The 12849-nt window shown below is 47.1% G+C and overlaps 1 protein-coding gene across 1 annotated transcript in view; it reads right to left on the reverse strand.

Moving 5' to 3' along the window:
- Positions 1-12849, reverse strand: part of LOC119908584 (kinesin-like protein KIF26A) — a 56785-nt gene that overhangs the window by 41332 nt on the left and 2604 nt on the right. Inside the window, exons 3-6 of the mRNA XM_038726370.1 lie at positions 10472-10721; positions 7296-7420; positions 5460-5912; positions 679-803 (exon numbers count right to left, since the gene is read on the reverse strand). Of these exons, the coding sequence (XP_038582298.1) occupies positions 679-803; positions 5460-5912; positions 7296-7420; positions 10472-10721 (953 nt within the window). The remainder of the gene's footprint in view (positions 1-678; positions 804-5459; positions 5913-7295; positions 7421-10471; positions 10722-12849) is intronic.

Genomic DNA, 12849 nt, shown 5'->3' on the forward strand with positions numbered 1-12849 from the left:
CGACAGTGTGGAAGCATTTAAAAGTGTCCGAGACACTGGTCTGATCTGTGGCTGACTTCTTAGAAAAGAACCTTTCAAGCCTTTACGGTAAATCCAGTCCAGCCCAGAGCGAGCTGACAGGCAGGTTAGAGACTTTATCATGTCAGTTTGTCTCTTTAGTATGAAGAGAGGCTGTGAAGTCTTCATGTTACGCCGTACGAGAACCACATACAACATTATTTATCAAACCGGGTCGGACTGGATGAATTTAGCGCGAGGAGGAAACACATGTGACAACGTCCGTTGTTCAAAATAAGGCGTCTGTACAGGATGGAAATAAGATTAGCTGGATTATATTCACAGAAAGTATAAAACATATTACATGTGTCCATTAAAAGGATACAGACTCATGTAATTTACTTTACCGGACCCTCTCGGGCCCCCGGGCCCCCCCACCATAGTCTCTCCACATCTTGTGGGAAACATGGAGGAAAAAGCTCATTTTGACTATTTAAGTTATGCAATGGGAAAAAAATTGATTAATTTAAAAAAAGTGAAAAACCTTATTCGATATTTGGGAAAGTTTTTCATCATATTCGGTTTCGGCTTCGGCCAAGAATTTTCCTAACGGTGCGTCCCTAATATAAATGTATTATTATTGTCATGGATGACGGACATTGCTTAAAGGCGTTCACTGACCTGATGAAGAAGGCGGCTGCAGCAGACGGCGGGTGGCTGGTCTGGGTGGCGATGCTGTGAGCTGCTGGTTTAACGTCAGGACTCGGATACTTCATGGTCTCATAAACTCCCTCTGAAGTCAGACCCTGACAGACGAGACACGGGAGTTAGTTAACCCAATGTAAACTCCAGGGCTGATACCGAATAGTCGAAGATTCGATGCTTCGATGGGCGGAGCCTGATTCGACTGTCAATCTCACAGTCGAAGCTCCGCAGTGAAACAAGGATCACGCCATAGCAAACTCTTAACTGTGTATTATGACATCTGCCGGCCGCAGTGGCGTTGGGACAAACCGCCAGTCGTGCTGATCGACACTGGGGACGATTAAAGGATTGGATAACTGAATAATGATGAAGTATAGAGCTTTTCAATGGAAAAGGAGCCGCTTCAAAATGAAGACGCTCCTGGATGACGTGGTACCACCAAGAAGTACCAAGTGTTTCTCTTTAAATACTACAATACCCATGAGCCTCAGCTGCTGTGTAAATGGAGAAAGAGCCAGTCAGAGGAGTGAATCAGTTTAAACATGTTAGCATGGTTTCTGAATGAATCCAGAACTGATCCAGAATCAGAAACTGATTCATTTCAGCTGCAGATTGTAAAATGTTTCGGTCTGCTAGTTTCTGATCTGCCTGATGTGTTTTCTGTATTTTGCTGTTCTGTCTAGAGGAGTCTGGGAAATGTAGTTTTATAGGAAGAGTCCAACATGTAGATCGGCCAGCACAGCTATAGCTTAGCTTAGCACACAGATTGGAAGTAGAGGGAAACTGCTAGCGATCCTTCAGAAGAGAAAGAATCCACCTTTTGTGTCTGGATTCCACCTTTAGAAGGATCGACTCCTCTGGTTTCTGTACGGTGACGTTCAGTTAATGTTTATATATTTACGCTTTGCTAGGAACTGTCCTCTAACAGGGACGAGGCCGGGCAGATCCCAGAGGACAACACGGAGGAGGAAGTTATTAACTAATTAGCTCGGTCATTAGCCGCCTCGCTACCATCCAAACTTCCCTTTCTGCTTCATCACAAAATGGCTGCTGAGTCAAGAACTGAAGGCTTTCTGCTGGCTCGCTGAAGCTAATGGCTAATCCCTCTGGGCAAGCTAATGACCGGACGGCACAGAGGACCTGCTGTTCTGCTAAAGTCAGAATCTAATAAAGAGTTTGTAATGTTTTATTGTACACCTGCAGGATTCTATGTAACAAGCTGTTTTTCTACATCAGTGTCAGAGCGCTGCAGCGACACAAACGGTAGGATCATTAGTTTATTAACTGCATCCTTCAGAGCGGCTCTGTCCTCGTTCTGTCAGGACGCAGGCCGATTCCAATGCTCTCTCTTCTTTTTAACAGTTTTTTTTTCTCTGGGCTGAGATCTGGCCTGGTTACGGTGGATTACCTTGGTAACAGGAAGCGGCAAACGGGGAGTCCATTATTCAGCTGTTTGCCCGGGACACGCTCTGCCAGCTAACAGGATTACACAGAGAGCTGCCGGCAGGACGAGCCCGCCGCCAGAACACAAGCCAGAGCGGCGCAGCGACCGGTTTGGTTCATGCTGTCTGAGTCCAGTAACAGGAAGAGTTTCGGTTTGGTTTCTGACTGCAGCAACAAACAGCTGGGTGGGTCGTTTGTTTAGTTTAGTGCAGCTTGGTTAATGTTTTTGGTTTATAGTTATATATCTGGTATGCGGCCTTTTGGCCTGATTCCATTTAGCTTCGTCTGGTTGGGTCTGTTGCATCCAGATGAGTTCAGGTTGTTTCGCTGCAGTTCGTTTGGTGTCAGCTTGTGTGGTTGGTGTTGGCCGCTCTGTGAGTCAGCTCTTTAGGTTCATGCCAAACTGCAGCTTGTGTCTCCCTCTTGGCTGCTGGCAGAGTAATGAGCTTAGTGCCACCTGTTCCTGGTCCTGGATCAGTTTCTGTGTCTGCAGATACATTTTGCAATCTTGCACCTACAGCTCCTCTAAAGGGGAAGAAACGAGTGAAACACATGACGACGATTTCACAGCATCTAACACGACATATTCACCTTCTCTGACTGGAATCATGTACACATCTATATCTATGTCTATACACGCTACATCTTTGGCATTTCTTTACTTTCATTTCTTGTCATTTACCGTCCAACATAAACGCAGATACTTAGATATACTGACATTACTACACATAATAACTGCTAACATCCAAAACAATGATCATAAATCAAATAATCTTCAGTGTGTGTTTCCTCAGAGCTCTGTTCGGCCTCTCTTTATCTAGATTCCCTCGGTGATTCCGGTGAGGACGATCTGTTGTGTGTTTGTAGAGCTGAAACTCTGAAAGCTTCCCCGGCTCACTGCAGGTTTCTGTTTCAGTTCTCGAGAGGATCAGAGGCGACTGAAGAGGTTGTGGTTTCTCTCCATGTGCTGAGGGGATTAATGAGGTGGAGAATGAAGACGCGGCTTCCTGCAGCGGTTGGAGGGTTTACCGGCTGCACTCATCCCACATTAACAGCTGTTCCACCAAAACCACGAGTCTGCAGCGCTGCCACCCACAGGAAGCACGAACCTAATCTCGTTTCACCTGAACTGCTGAATTCTGGGAAATGGAAAAGTGAGTCTAAGTCACAGTTGGACTTAAAGGATTTGACTGGCAGTTTTTATAGATGCAGTATTTCCTGAAGGTAACACTGCCTGCAAGTCAACCTTCAGGGTAAAAGTGTCTCCTCTTTAAAGAAGTTAAGAAGAAGAAGAAGTTTGATAAGTAGAGATTAAAAGGTCCATCTGTCACTAAAGACTCCATTACCCACGATGCTTTGCAGTGCGTTCAGTAAAGCTTTGTTGTTGCAGCTAATTTAGTTCATTAAATTTTATTTCAGATTCACAAAAGCAGAATCAGGGATGTGTTTTAAGGTCTCTGTGCCTGTCGGCCTGTCAGCCCTCGGTGGGGGTCACAGTGTGCGGTTTACCGACAGTCCATTTATAATGATGTCACAGCGGTCAGGGTGTAAGGACGGGTCGCTGGTGTCAGGAAAGCGGCCCAGGTGATCTATCCACACTGAGCTTCATGAATTATGTAACAGCTGGAGGTCACGATGGTCATCTGGGATTCTCAGAGCGACGACAGGAGACGGATCGTCTGCAGCTCTGAACAACAGCAGGAGGTGAAGGAGTCACCGGGACTCGGCCGCTGTTATCCAAGCAAGGATCAAATCTGTCGTCACAACGTCCAGGAGCACCAACGAACCGAGAGGTGTCGCCTTCATAACGAGCCCACAGGGGTCAAATAGCCAGGACTCTCTGTCAGAACTGAAGAAGCCTCTTGGAGGAGACTCGAGTACCAGCTGCCCCTGATTTTACTTTTTAACAACACGTTTTGTTGAAAAGATTCTCAGACACAGATTATTGTTCGCAGCAGATAACTGTTAGACGTGTTAAAACACGTCTTCAGTCAGAAACGAGCAGCCGTGTAGAGAAAGATCCTGTCACCTCCTCCTGTGGTGTGACGTCTGCAGGCATCTGATCAATAACCCCCCCTGCACCGACCTCAGGTTAGATTTGCTTCTGTAATCACGGCTCATTGATCTGCTGCTGTCTACAAAGGCAACACAGTAACTGTTGGGCCTCATAAAGTGAACATTAAAGTTCCCCGTGTCCTCCGGCTGCTCTGCCTCGACTCTCTGGGATTTATGGAGGTTGCTGACGAACAGAAAGTGTCACTTGTTGCTAAAGTTACCGCGGCTACTAGCTGCTGTTATATAATTAGCCAAGTGGTCATCAGAATCAGCCCGGACTGGGAGCTCAGAGCACCAGGGGAGAGTTTTGTGTTTGACGTTACACCTCTGCTCAGGCACTGGAGGTTTTCAGGCCGGGAAAACGTCAGATAGCGGCGTCCTACAACCGGAGCCAAGCGGCGGTCAACAAAACTGCGCTCAGGAGCCTCCCAGTAAACACGGCGTGAGGGGGACCGAACACAGAGACCAACAGGGAACACAGTACCGAGGTGATTTAAAGAGTTTGGTGATGATACATTTACTTTTTGATAAACCGCTAACTGTATGTTTAGCTAGTTAGCTGAGTTAGCCGTGCTGCTAGCTGTCCTTTATTAGCTGAGTCCGCCCCGGGGTGCAAAGACTCAAACCCGGCTAAAAAACCAACTCGGTCCTGTATTCCCTGTCATCAAACTGACCTCTGCTGCTCTCGGAGGCTGTGTTCAGTCCCGAACCTCCAAAATGAAAATAAATCGTGACATGATGTTTTTGCCATATCGCCCACCCGTAGATTAGGGCTCCGCGGTCAAGTTAGCAACGCTTGGCAACAATAAATATGCAACGTCCAGTTACACTTTCAAAATAAAACGCTAGCAATTCGAAACCGCCATTTTGAAACGGCACATTAAAGTAAAGTCGTGAAACGCTGGTTGGTTTAGGCACCAAAACTACTTGGTTAAGAAAAAGATCCTGGTTTGGGTTAAAATAACTACGTAGGTCAGTTAACACGTAAGCTAACTTACGTATCTCGCGTAACTTCAATAAAAATATTTCTTGTTGACTTATGTGTTTCACACGGGACATGAACCCTGGTCTCCTGGTCCTGGTTCAAAGTCGGGGTTCCACTCCGACCACCTGTTGACTCAGTCTTTTCTGTTCTGTTAAAGTTAGATGATGAATATTAGCGTCAGGTCAGAGCTGTGAACCTCTGAACATCACTGCTACTGTTTATATCTGAAAGTGTTTTAAATCCCTTTCCATGCAGTTTGTCCCTCCCCGCTTACCGTAGTCTGTTCAGGTCTGCAGCAGGAGACTCTCCAGACTCCCTCCAGGTAGTGATGTGCGTTCAGAGGGAGGGGCGTGACTGTGGCCAGCCCCGTGGCCCCACCCCCTCCCAGGTAGGTGCTCTGAACTCCGCCCCATCCCCACGGAGCCACGCCCCCTTGCTGCTCGTCATACGACCATCTCTGCTGCTTCACCGGCAGCTCCTCGCCCCCCCAGCTGCTGTCTGAGGCCGGCCGGGTGGCGGTGGGAGTTGGCGGTGGTACACCTTGGGAGGCGGGGCGAGGCGTCATCTCCCTGCTGAAGCCCAGAGCGCGTCGCAGAGCGAGGCGTCTCAGATGGTGGAAGGCGGCGCCGCAGACATCACAGCGAGCGTCCACTGAAGCATGGCGGCCACGACGAGGCCACTGGAGGCGCTGCAGCTTATCGAAGAGGAAGGAGGCGTAAGCCGGGTCCTGAGGAGAGAAGGGGGGAGAGGGTTTTTAAGGTTAGAGCTGGAATTCATCGTCTTCCTCTCCTCAAACATGAATAACTTCCTGTCAGTGCTGCGGCGTTAAAGAAGAACTGAGACGGCAGCTTTTTAAACGACGCCATGAGAGCGCTGAGATGGACCAGAACAGGAAGCTGCAGCCGGACAGATAAACAACAAACACTTTGTTTCCATCTAACTGTCAAGCAAAGTTTAAGCAAACTTTTGAAAAGTTGCAAAATCATGAATCAGGCGTTTCTGTCAGCTGTTCGGCGACACAAAGTGTAGTTTGTCAGAAGTTAACGTTACTCAAGGCTGCAAACAGTAAACAAAACTGATGATGATGACTGTGAGGAACATGGAGAGACGTCCTCAGGAACGTGTTTCTCTTTGCTCTTTCATGTTTCATGCTGTCCGGAGACGAAGAAACAGCTCAGCGTCAGTCATGAGAGTCAAAACTACTTCAGCAAAAGTGTTTCCATTACCTCCTTTTCCAAAAAGGCCGTTTAAAATCTCACGTGAGAGTAAAAGTTTTCTAATGAGATCATTAAAAATGTTGAAGGAAACAGATTCAGCTGCTGATTCTTGAACGCGTTCATTTTATTATCTGTGTTATTGGACAAATAGTCATGATAGAAGATTTAAATATGTTTCTTTGATACAGCAGAGAAACAGTAACAGCAGAAGAACCAAGACAAACAGAAGGAAACAGATTCATGAACTTTATTTTAATGCTACATCATGGTGTCCTCTGCAGACGGACGGAAACACAAAGAGGACATTTGACAGTAAAAAGCAGTAGGTTGGTTCTGTGTGTCTGAGTGTGTAAATGTTGTTCTTCTGTTGTTCAGGCGTCTCTACTGAACCACCCGGAGACAGTTAGTGAGGACGCCAGGTTTTATCACACAGACAGCTTCACCGAGCAGCTGTCCTGCATCTTTAACGCTTCACTCGCTGCGAGCAGGAGGAATCAGCACACACGTCATAAACCGGGGAGTTTTCCATGAAAGAACTTTTCCTGCAGCAACAAAGAGAAAAGACTTGTGGAAGTTTTGCTGAGAACAGACTTTACGACCCAGCTGCTGCTCACTGTCGCCCACACAGACTCTCTCCTTTACAAACTCTCTCTCTCGCTCCTCTACGGCAGCAGCAGCAGGACATAAAGCCGTCAGCAGAGTCTGCAGCAGATTTACAGTCCGGTCCGTGGGGAGCTGAGGTCAGAGGTCAGATCCACCACAGGTGTCGGCGTCGGATGACTTCACGTATGTGCTGGGATGCTTTACAGCCAATCGGCTGGAGGGCGGGGTTAAAGTCTGCCCTCTCTGTGTCGTCTCTTCAGGACTCGTACAGGTGGAGATCCTGCTCAGACCGTCAGCAGTGCACAGCCCAGAGTGTTAAACTGCACTGAGGTCAGTTTCAGGGTGAAGCCAGAAGCTGAAGCAGACAGGTCTCTCTGCAGCTGCGCCCTCGGTTTGACCTTTGACCTCTGTCTTTCTGCAGAGCAGCTGGCCGGAGGTCAAACAGCCACTTAGAGTTCTAGACGTCAGAACATCTCATCACAACTACGACAGAAAGGAAATGAACATGTTGCGCTTTGGAATGAAGAAGTCTCTGAAACTACCGAACAGATCCAGTGAGTTCTGGTGTCGAGTCGCTCCAAACTTTCATCGCCCCGATTTGCTTTTAAGATAAAGTCTTTGAAAAAGGCGTCACCAGCTGTTTCCAGCTGCTTCTGCTGTTGCCTCTGACACGAGTCACATGACTGAATGTAAATAAAGTGGAAACAAACGTTTGAGGAATAAAGAGGAGCAGACTGAAGACCTGATCATCTGGGAACACAAGGCTTCAGTTTAAAAAGTCCAGCTCCCAGAGTCCAGCTCCCAGAGTCCAGAGAGCTCCCAGAGTCCAGCTCCCAGAGTCCCGACAGCTCCCAGGGTCCCAGAGTTCCAGAGTGTGCCGGTCCTTTGGGTTTAAAGTCCTGAACACTGACTGAGAGCAGAGCTGCAGTCTGCCTCGCTCTTCTTCACTCTTTAAATCTTCCTTGTCAGCGGCGGTGACAGCGAGGCGTGGCAGCAGCTGTTAGCGTGTTGTTAGCATGCAGCTGTGGGCGACCTCTGCTGGCTGGTGGATGAAGACTGATGAAGGAGCGTGGCGTTGGATCAGGACGACGTTAGCGTTTCCTGTTTCCTGTGAGTTTAAAATGACAAATGTTTCTTTCTTTGAGGTGGAAACATGCTGAGCATCTGATCTGACTCTGAATCAAAGCGTTAGTCCTGATCAGGTCTCAGAGGTCCCGGCAGGTTCAGGTTCATAGAGTCAGGGATCAGGCCGACCTCAGCCGACGGCGGCATCAGTGATGAAGATCCTGCAGCTCCTCACAGGCTGAAATAACTCTGTAACCATCAGGTTTGACCGACTCTGAGGACGCAGACGGCGAGGACAGCGAGGACAGCGAGGACAGCGAGGACAGCGAGGAGACTCTAGCTCTCTTAGGAGAGGTTGGTCTGTGTTTCAAGTTTGCGGTTTTACTTTGTAGTTAGCTGCCCCTGGTGTCCTGGTCTGGTTTTACTTCCTGTGTATGTGGTCTTGTCTCTGGTCGGGTCACCCCGTGTTTCCTCTGGGTCTTACTGGATGTGTGTTCGGTACGTCAGGAGGTGGTGATGGAGCAGTGGATAAGACACATGTCTCGTACGGGTCACGTTTGCTTTTGATTTGTCTGCTCGGCTCCTGATTCCTGTGCTGGTTCTGGTCTCGGGTCTTGGTCCTGCAGAGTCTTCTGCCTGCTCGCTCAGAGACTCTCAGCCTGGAACTCACCTTTGCACATTTTGACACTCAGTAAATCCACAGATTTTCTCTTCCTCAGTTTGTCCTGATGAAGTGAGTGCATCTGTCTTCAGGCTGCACGACTCAAGAAATAACCAACATTCTTTTCATTCTGCAGAAACTGGACTCTGTCATTAATCAACGCGCTGGTTCTCCTCTCTGGATATGAGAGTTCTGAACGCTGATTACTCTTTTAAAGAGTGTTTGATGTTGCTGAAGGGACGAAGTGAACTCCGCCTCCCTCGGCTCTAATTATCTCATTAATCACCGGGGCTGCTGGGAAGTTTTATTTTATTAGACCTGAGAACCTTTGTTTGTTTCCAGCAGAAAATCCAACAGGTTCAGGTCCTTTTAGATGTTGTGAATTATAAAGTCGGTGCGCCACCTGCTGGTTGGTTGTGAAGACGGCAGCGTCTCCTAGAAATTGAGATTCTGTTAGTTTCAACAGCAAAATGTTTGTAAGCCGCCTGAATCACCTTCAGCAGAATGAAGAAACGTGTTTAAAGACTTTCATGGAGTCAGAGGCATTAAAGTATTTTATATTCTGCGTGTGTTTTTGTGTCTGTGCTTCTGCTTTCTGTCTTTCAGTTTAATCTATATTTCCATAAACATTAAAACATCATATCTACATGTTCCAACAACAATAAAGAATTCAGCTCTTAGTGTTTTAATGGGAATGTGGATCTTTCACATCAGTTTGAGACGCACCTCTGATCACATTTCACTGTGTGTCATGTCATGTGGGGAACTGGTCTTGGTCTTGGTCTTGGTCTTGACCACAACACCACTGAAGGGTAACCAGTGCATTCAAAAGAGACGAGCAGAGGTCTGATCAGCGAGAACGTGGTTCTGAAGCAGCACGATGAAGATCTCTTCATAAATGTGACCGATGACACTGAATTAGCCGGACAGAAACCCTGTCCCGGTCTCTGAGACGCCTCCTTTCACAGAGTCACGTGACCTGGGAACACGCGGCGTCCTGCAGGTCTGAAGTGAAGCCGAGCGGCTGCAGGTGAAACGGACTTATCTGTTCAGCGTCCTCTGAGGCTCCTCGCTGCGGTGAATCTGTCTCCGGGGCCCCGGCACCGGCCCCCGCCTCGCTGCCAACAACAGACTGAAGGCAAATCAATACGAAGATTAAAGAGAGGGAAGAAGTCCAGATCCCTGCTGCAGCAACAGACCCGGGGTCAGAAAGTCTTTAATGTAAAGAGTCTCTTTAAACACGATGCTCCCACTTTATCTCTGATGTTTGGTCCAAACAGAGAGGAGCAGGAGGAGGAGCAGGAGGAGGAGCAGGAGCAGGAGGAGGAGGAGCAGGAGGAGGAGGAAGAAGTCCAGATCCCTGCTGCGGCAACAGACCCGGGGTCAGAAAGTCTTTAATGTAAAGAGTCTCTTTATTAAACACGATGCTCCCACTTTATCTCTGATGTTTGGTCCAAACAGAGAGGAGCAGGAGGAGCAGGAGCAGGAGGAGCAGGAGGAGGAGCAGGAGGAGGAAAGGTGGCTGAATGAACGTTATCTAACATATCTTAATGTGAAGTGAGAGCAGTCAGTGCGGAGCAGGAGCAGGAGGAGCAGCAGGAGGAGGAGCAGGAGGAGGAGCAGGAGGAGCAGGAGCAGGAGGAGCAGGAGGAGCAGGAGGAGGAGGAAAGGTGTCTGAATGAACGTTATCTAACATATCTTAATGTGAAGTGAGAGCAGTCAGTGCAGCTCTCTCTTCACCCAGCGGATCGCAGTCTGACTCCTCCGTCGTCTCCTCGGTCGTCTCCTCGCTGTGACGCTCCTCCTTCAGCCCTCCGGGCTCGGAGCGCCGGAACAGAGGCCGGACTCCCGTGATGCTCGTTAGCGTAGCGAGGACCGACTCCGGCTCTGGACTCGGCCGGCGGCCACGTTGAAGGTGATGTGTGCTGACGGAGGAGTGTGGAGCTCGGAGGAGACGACTGATCCCGAAAACCCACAATCTCCTCTGGTACTGCAGTAAAAGTACTAATACCTCAGTGTACAAATACTCTGTTAGAAGTTCTGCATTCAAAACTTCGTACAAAGGTTTAAAATAATACATCATCGATTGTATCAATCGAAATCTGCAAAGTTCAGTTAACAGATGCATTTCTGGAACTGTTGCTTAGGAAATTTGCTTTATTTTCATCAAAAAACCACTTTGTGAATCATTTCAGAAGGTTTTTCTGTCACAGAAAGTTTCCTGCTTTTGGTTGTTGACTACGCAGGACTGACTTGATCTAAGTGACCTGTGACCTCTGCACAGCTGGTTACTCTCTCAGATCACAGCGACGTGTTTGAGTTCATTCAGTGATTGATGATATTTGCTGCAGAGCGATGAAGCTTTTTACCCTTTAAACGCACAGACAGGACGAACTTCCTGTTCTCGTGCTGTAATTAAAACTGGCAGATTAATCAGAGTTCGTCTCAGAGCAGAGAAATGAAAAGTGACACTGAAGCTCAGACACAGTCTGAGTATAAATACTTCCATAGATCAGCGTAACCACAGAGATCAGTCCCACAGTCCTCTGCTCTGTTTGTGAAGACGGGATCTTAATTCAACATTTCTTCTTCTACTGTCAAAACATGAGTTTAACGCCGCCGTGACAAAGAAACAGAAATGCCTCATTATTCAGCGGATACTTAAATATACTTTACAGACGTTTCCGCCTCATTAACCATGATGCATTTCTCTCCTCGACTTCCTTCTTTGCTTTTAACAATCTAAAGCAGTGGTTCTCAACCTGGGGGTTACTATAGACACAAAAAGAGAAAAGAAACAACTTTTTATGGACTGGACTATAACTAGATGGACTATAGTTGTGAATCACTTTGGGTGGACACAAATATTTTGCACTGTTTAATCCAGTAGCTGGCAGACATTTTAAAAAGGCAACATTAAGCTAGCTAGCTAACGTTGATGAGAGGGCCTTTCTGAAGCCGCTTGCTCCTCCCTCTCTCTACATACTTCCACTCCGTTTGCGCGTTCATGCGGAGGATCCGCCACATTGAGCGCCATCCGAAACCACTAAGGGCGGAGTGCTAGTGGGTTGTTAAACCCTCCGGTGCCGAGCGAGCGCCGATGCTGGCTTGTTGCAGGCGTGTAACACTCTTTGCTGCAAATGTGAGTTCTGTGACTTCACCGGTTAACATGGAGGATTTCATATCACCATTCACAGGTTTACAACGTAGCCCAAAGATTATACTGTGTTTAATAAAAAATGCTCTGATACACAATACAGCTGCTGTTTTTATTGAATCCTAGAATAGAAAAACTTTATTGAATCTTATTCATCTCATACGAAATAGGCTACAGTAAACGACAGAATAGAACATGGCACAACTAGAAACACGGGGATCACGTACAAGCAACAAAGACATCAAAGAAAAACAGTCCAGTCTTTATAAATTCTGTTTTAAATCCTTCAGATCATATAATTCTTTAATATAATGTAACATGTATTTGTGAACGTAATATTTTTCAGAGGTTCAAATATACAGGCTTTTCTTTACAATGAATATCAATCTTTTCATAAAATATTATAATTTGCAATCTGCAATTTTTTGTAAATATCTAAAGTCATGTTCTTAAAGAAATGTTTGACACAAACACAAAATGAACAGTCTCAACAGACTCAACAGTCTCCCTGCAGAAGGAAGCCGCGTCGACTCGTGGAAGCGACGGAGCAGGAAGTAAAACTCGGTGCTCGCAGCAGTGTTCAGGTGTTACAGCTGACTCATATTTGATCTGTTTGTCTTGGTTATTCTGTTGTTTCCAGGGCTGGTTGGGAAACACTGTTTCTGACTGAAGCAGCCTCCTGCTGCAGCAGGCGAGCTGATCATGTGATCTCTTCCTCTAACAAACTGACTCCTGAACCACAGAAACCATCTGACAGACTGAAGTGTGTGAACCCTTTAGTGCTTTCTGGATAAAACATTCAGCTCATGGGTTTTTATAAGTATAAAATATGACCTGATGCATCAGCTGCACCAGTTCTTTGAGATCTGATTGGTGCGTCCTGGTCTGGAATCTGTTATCAGTTATTTTCTGAACAGGCTTTAAGGCTTTAAAGAGCGGTCACGTGTTGTTTCCTGTGTTT

Source organism: Micropterus salmoides, unplaced genomic scaffold (assembly GCF_014851395.1).
Source record: "Micropterus salmoides isolate LMB-PRFRI ecotype aquatic unplaced genomic scaffold, ASM1485139v1 Ms_hic_scaffold_18, whole genome shotgun sequence".
Classification (NCBI taxonomy): Eukaryota; Metazoa; Chordata; class Actinopteri; order Centrarchiformes; family Centrarchidae; genus Micropterus; species Micropterus salmoides.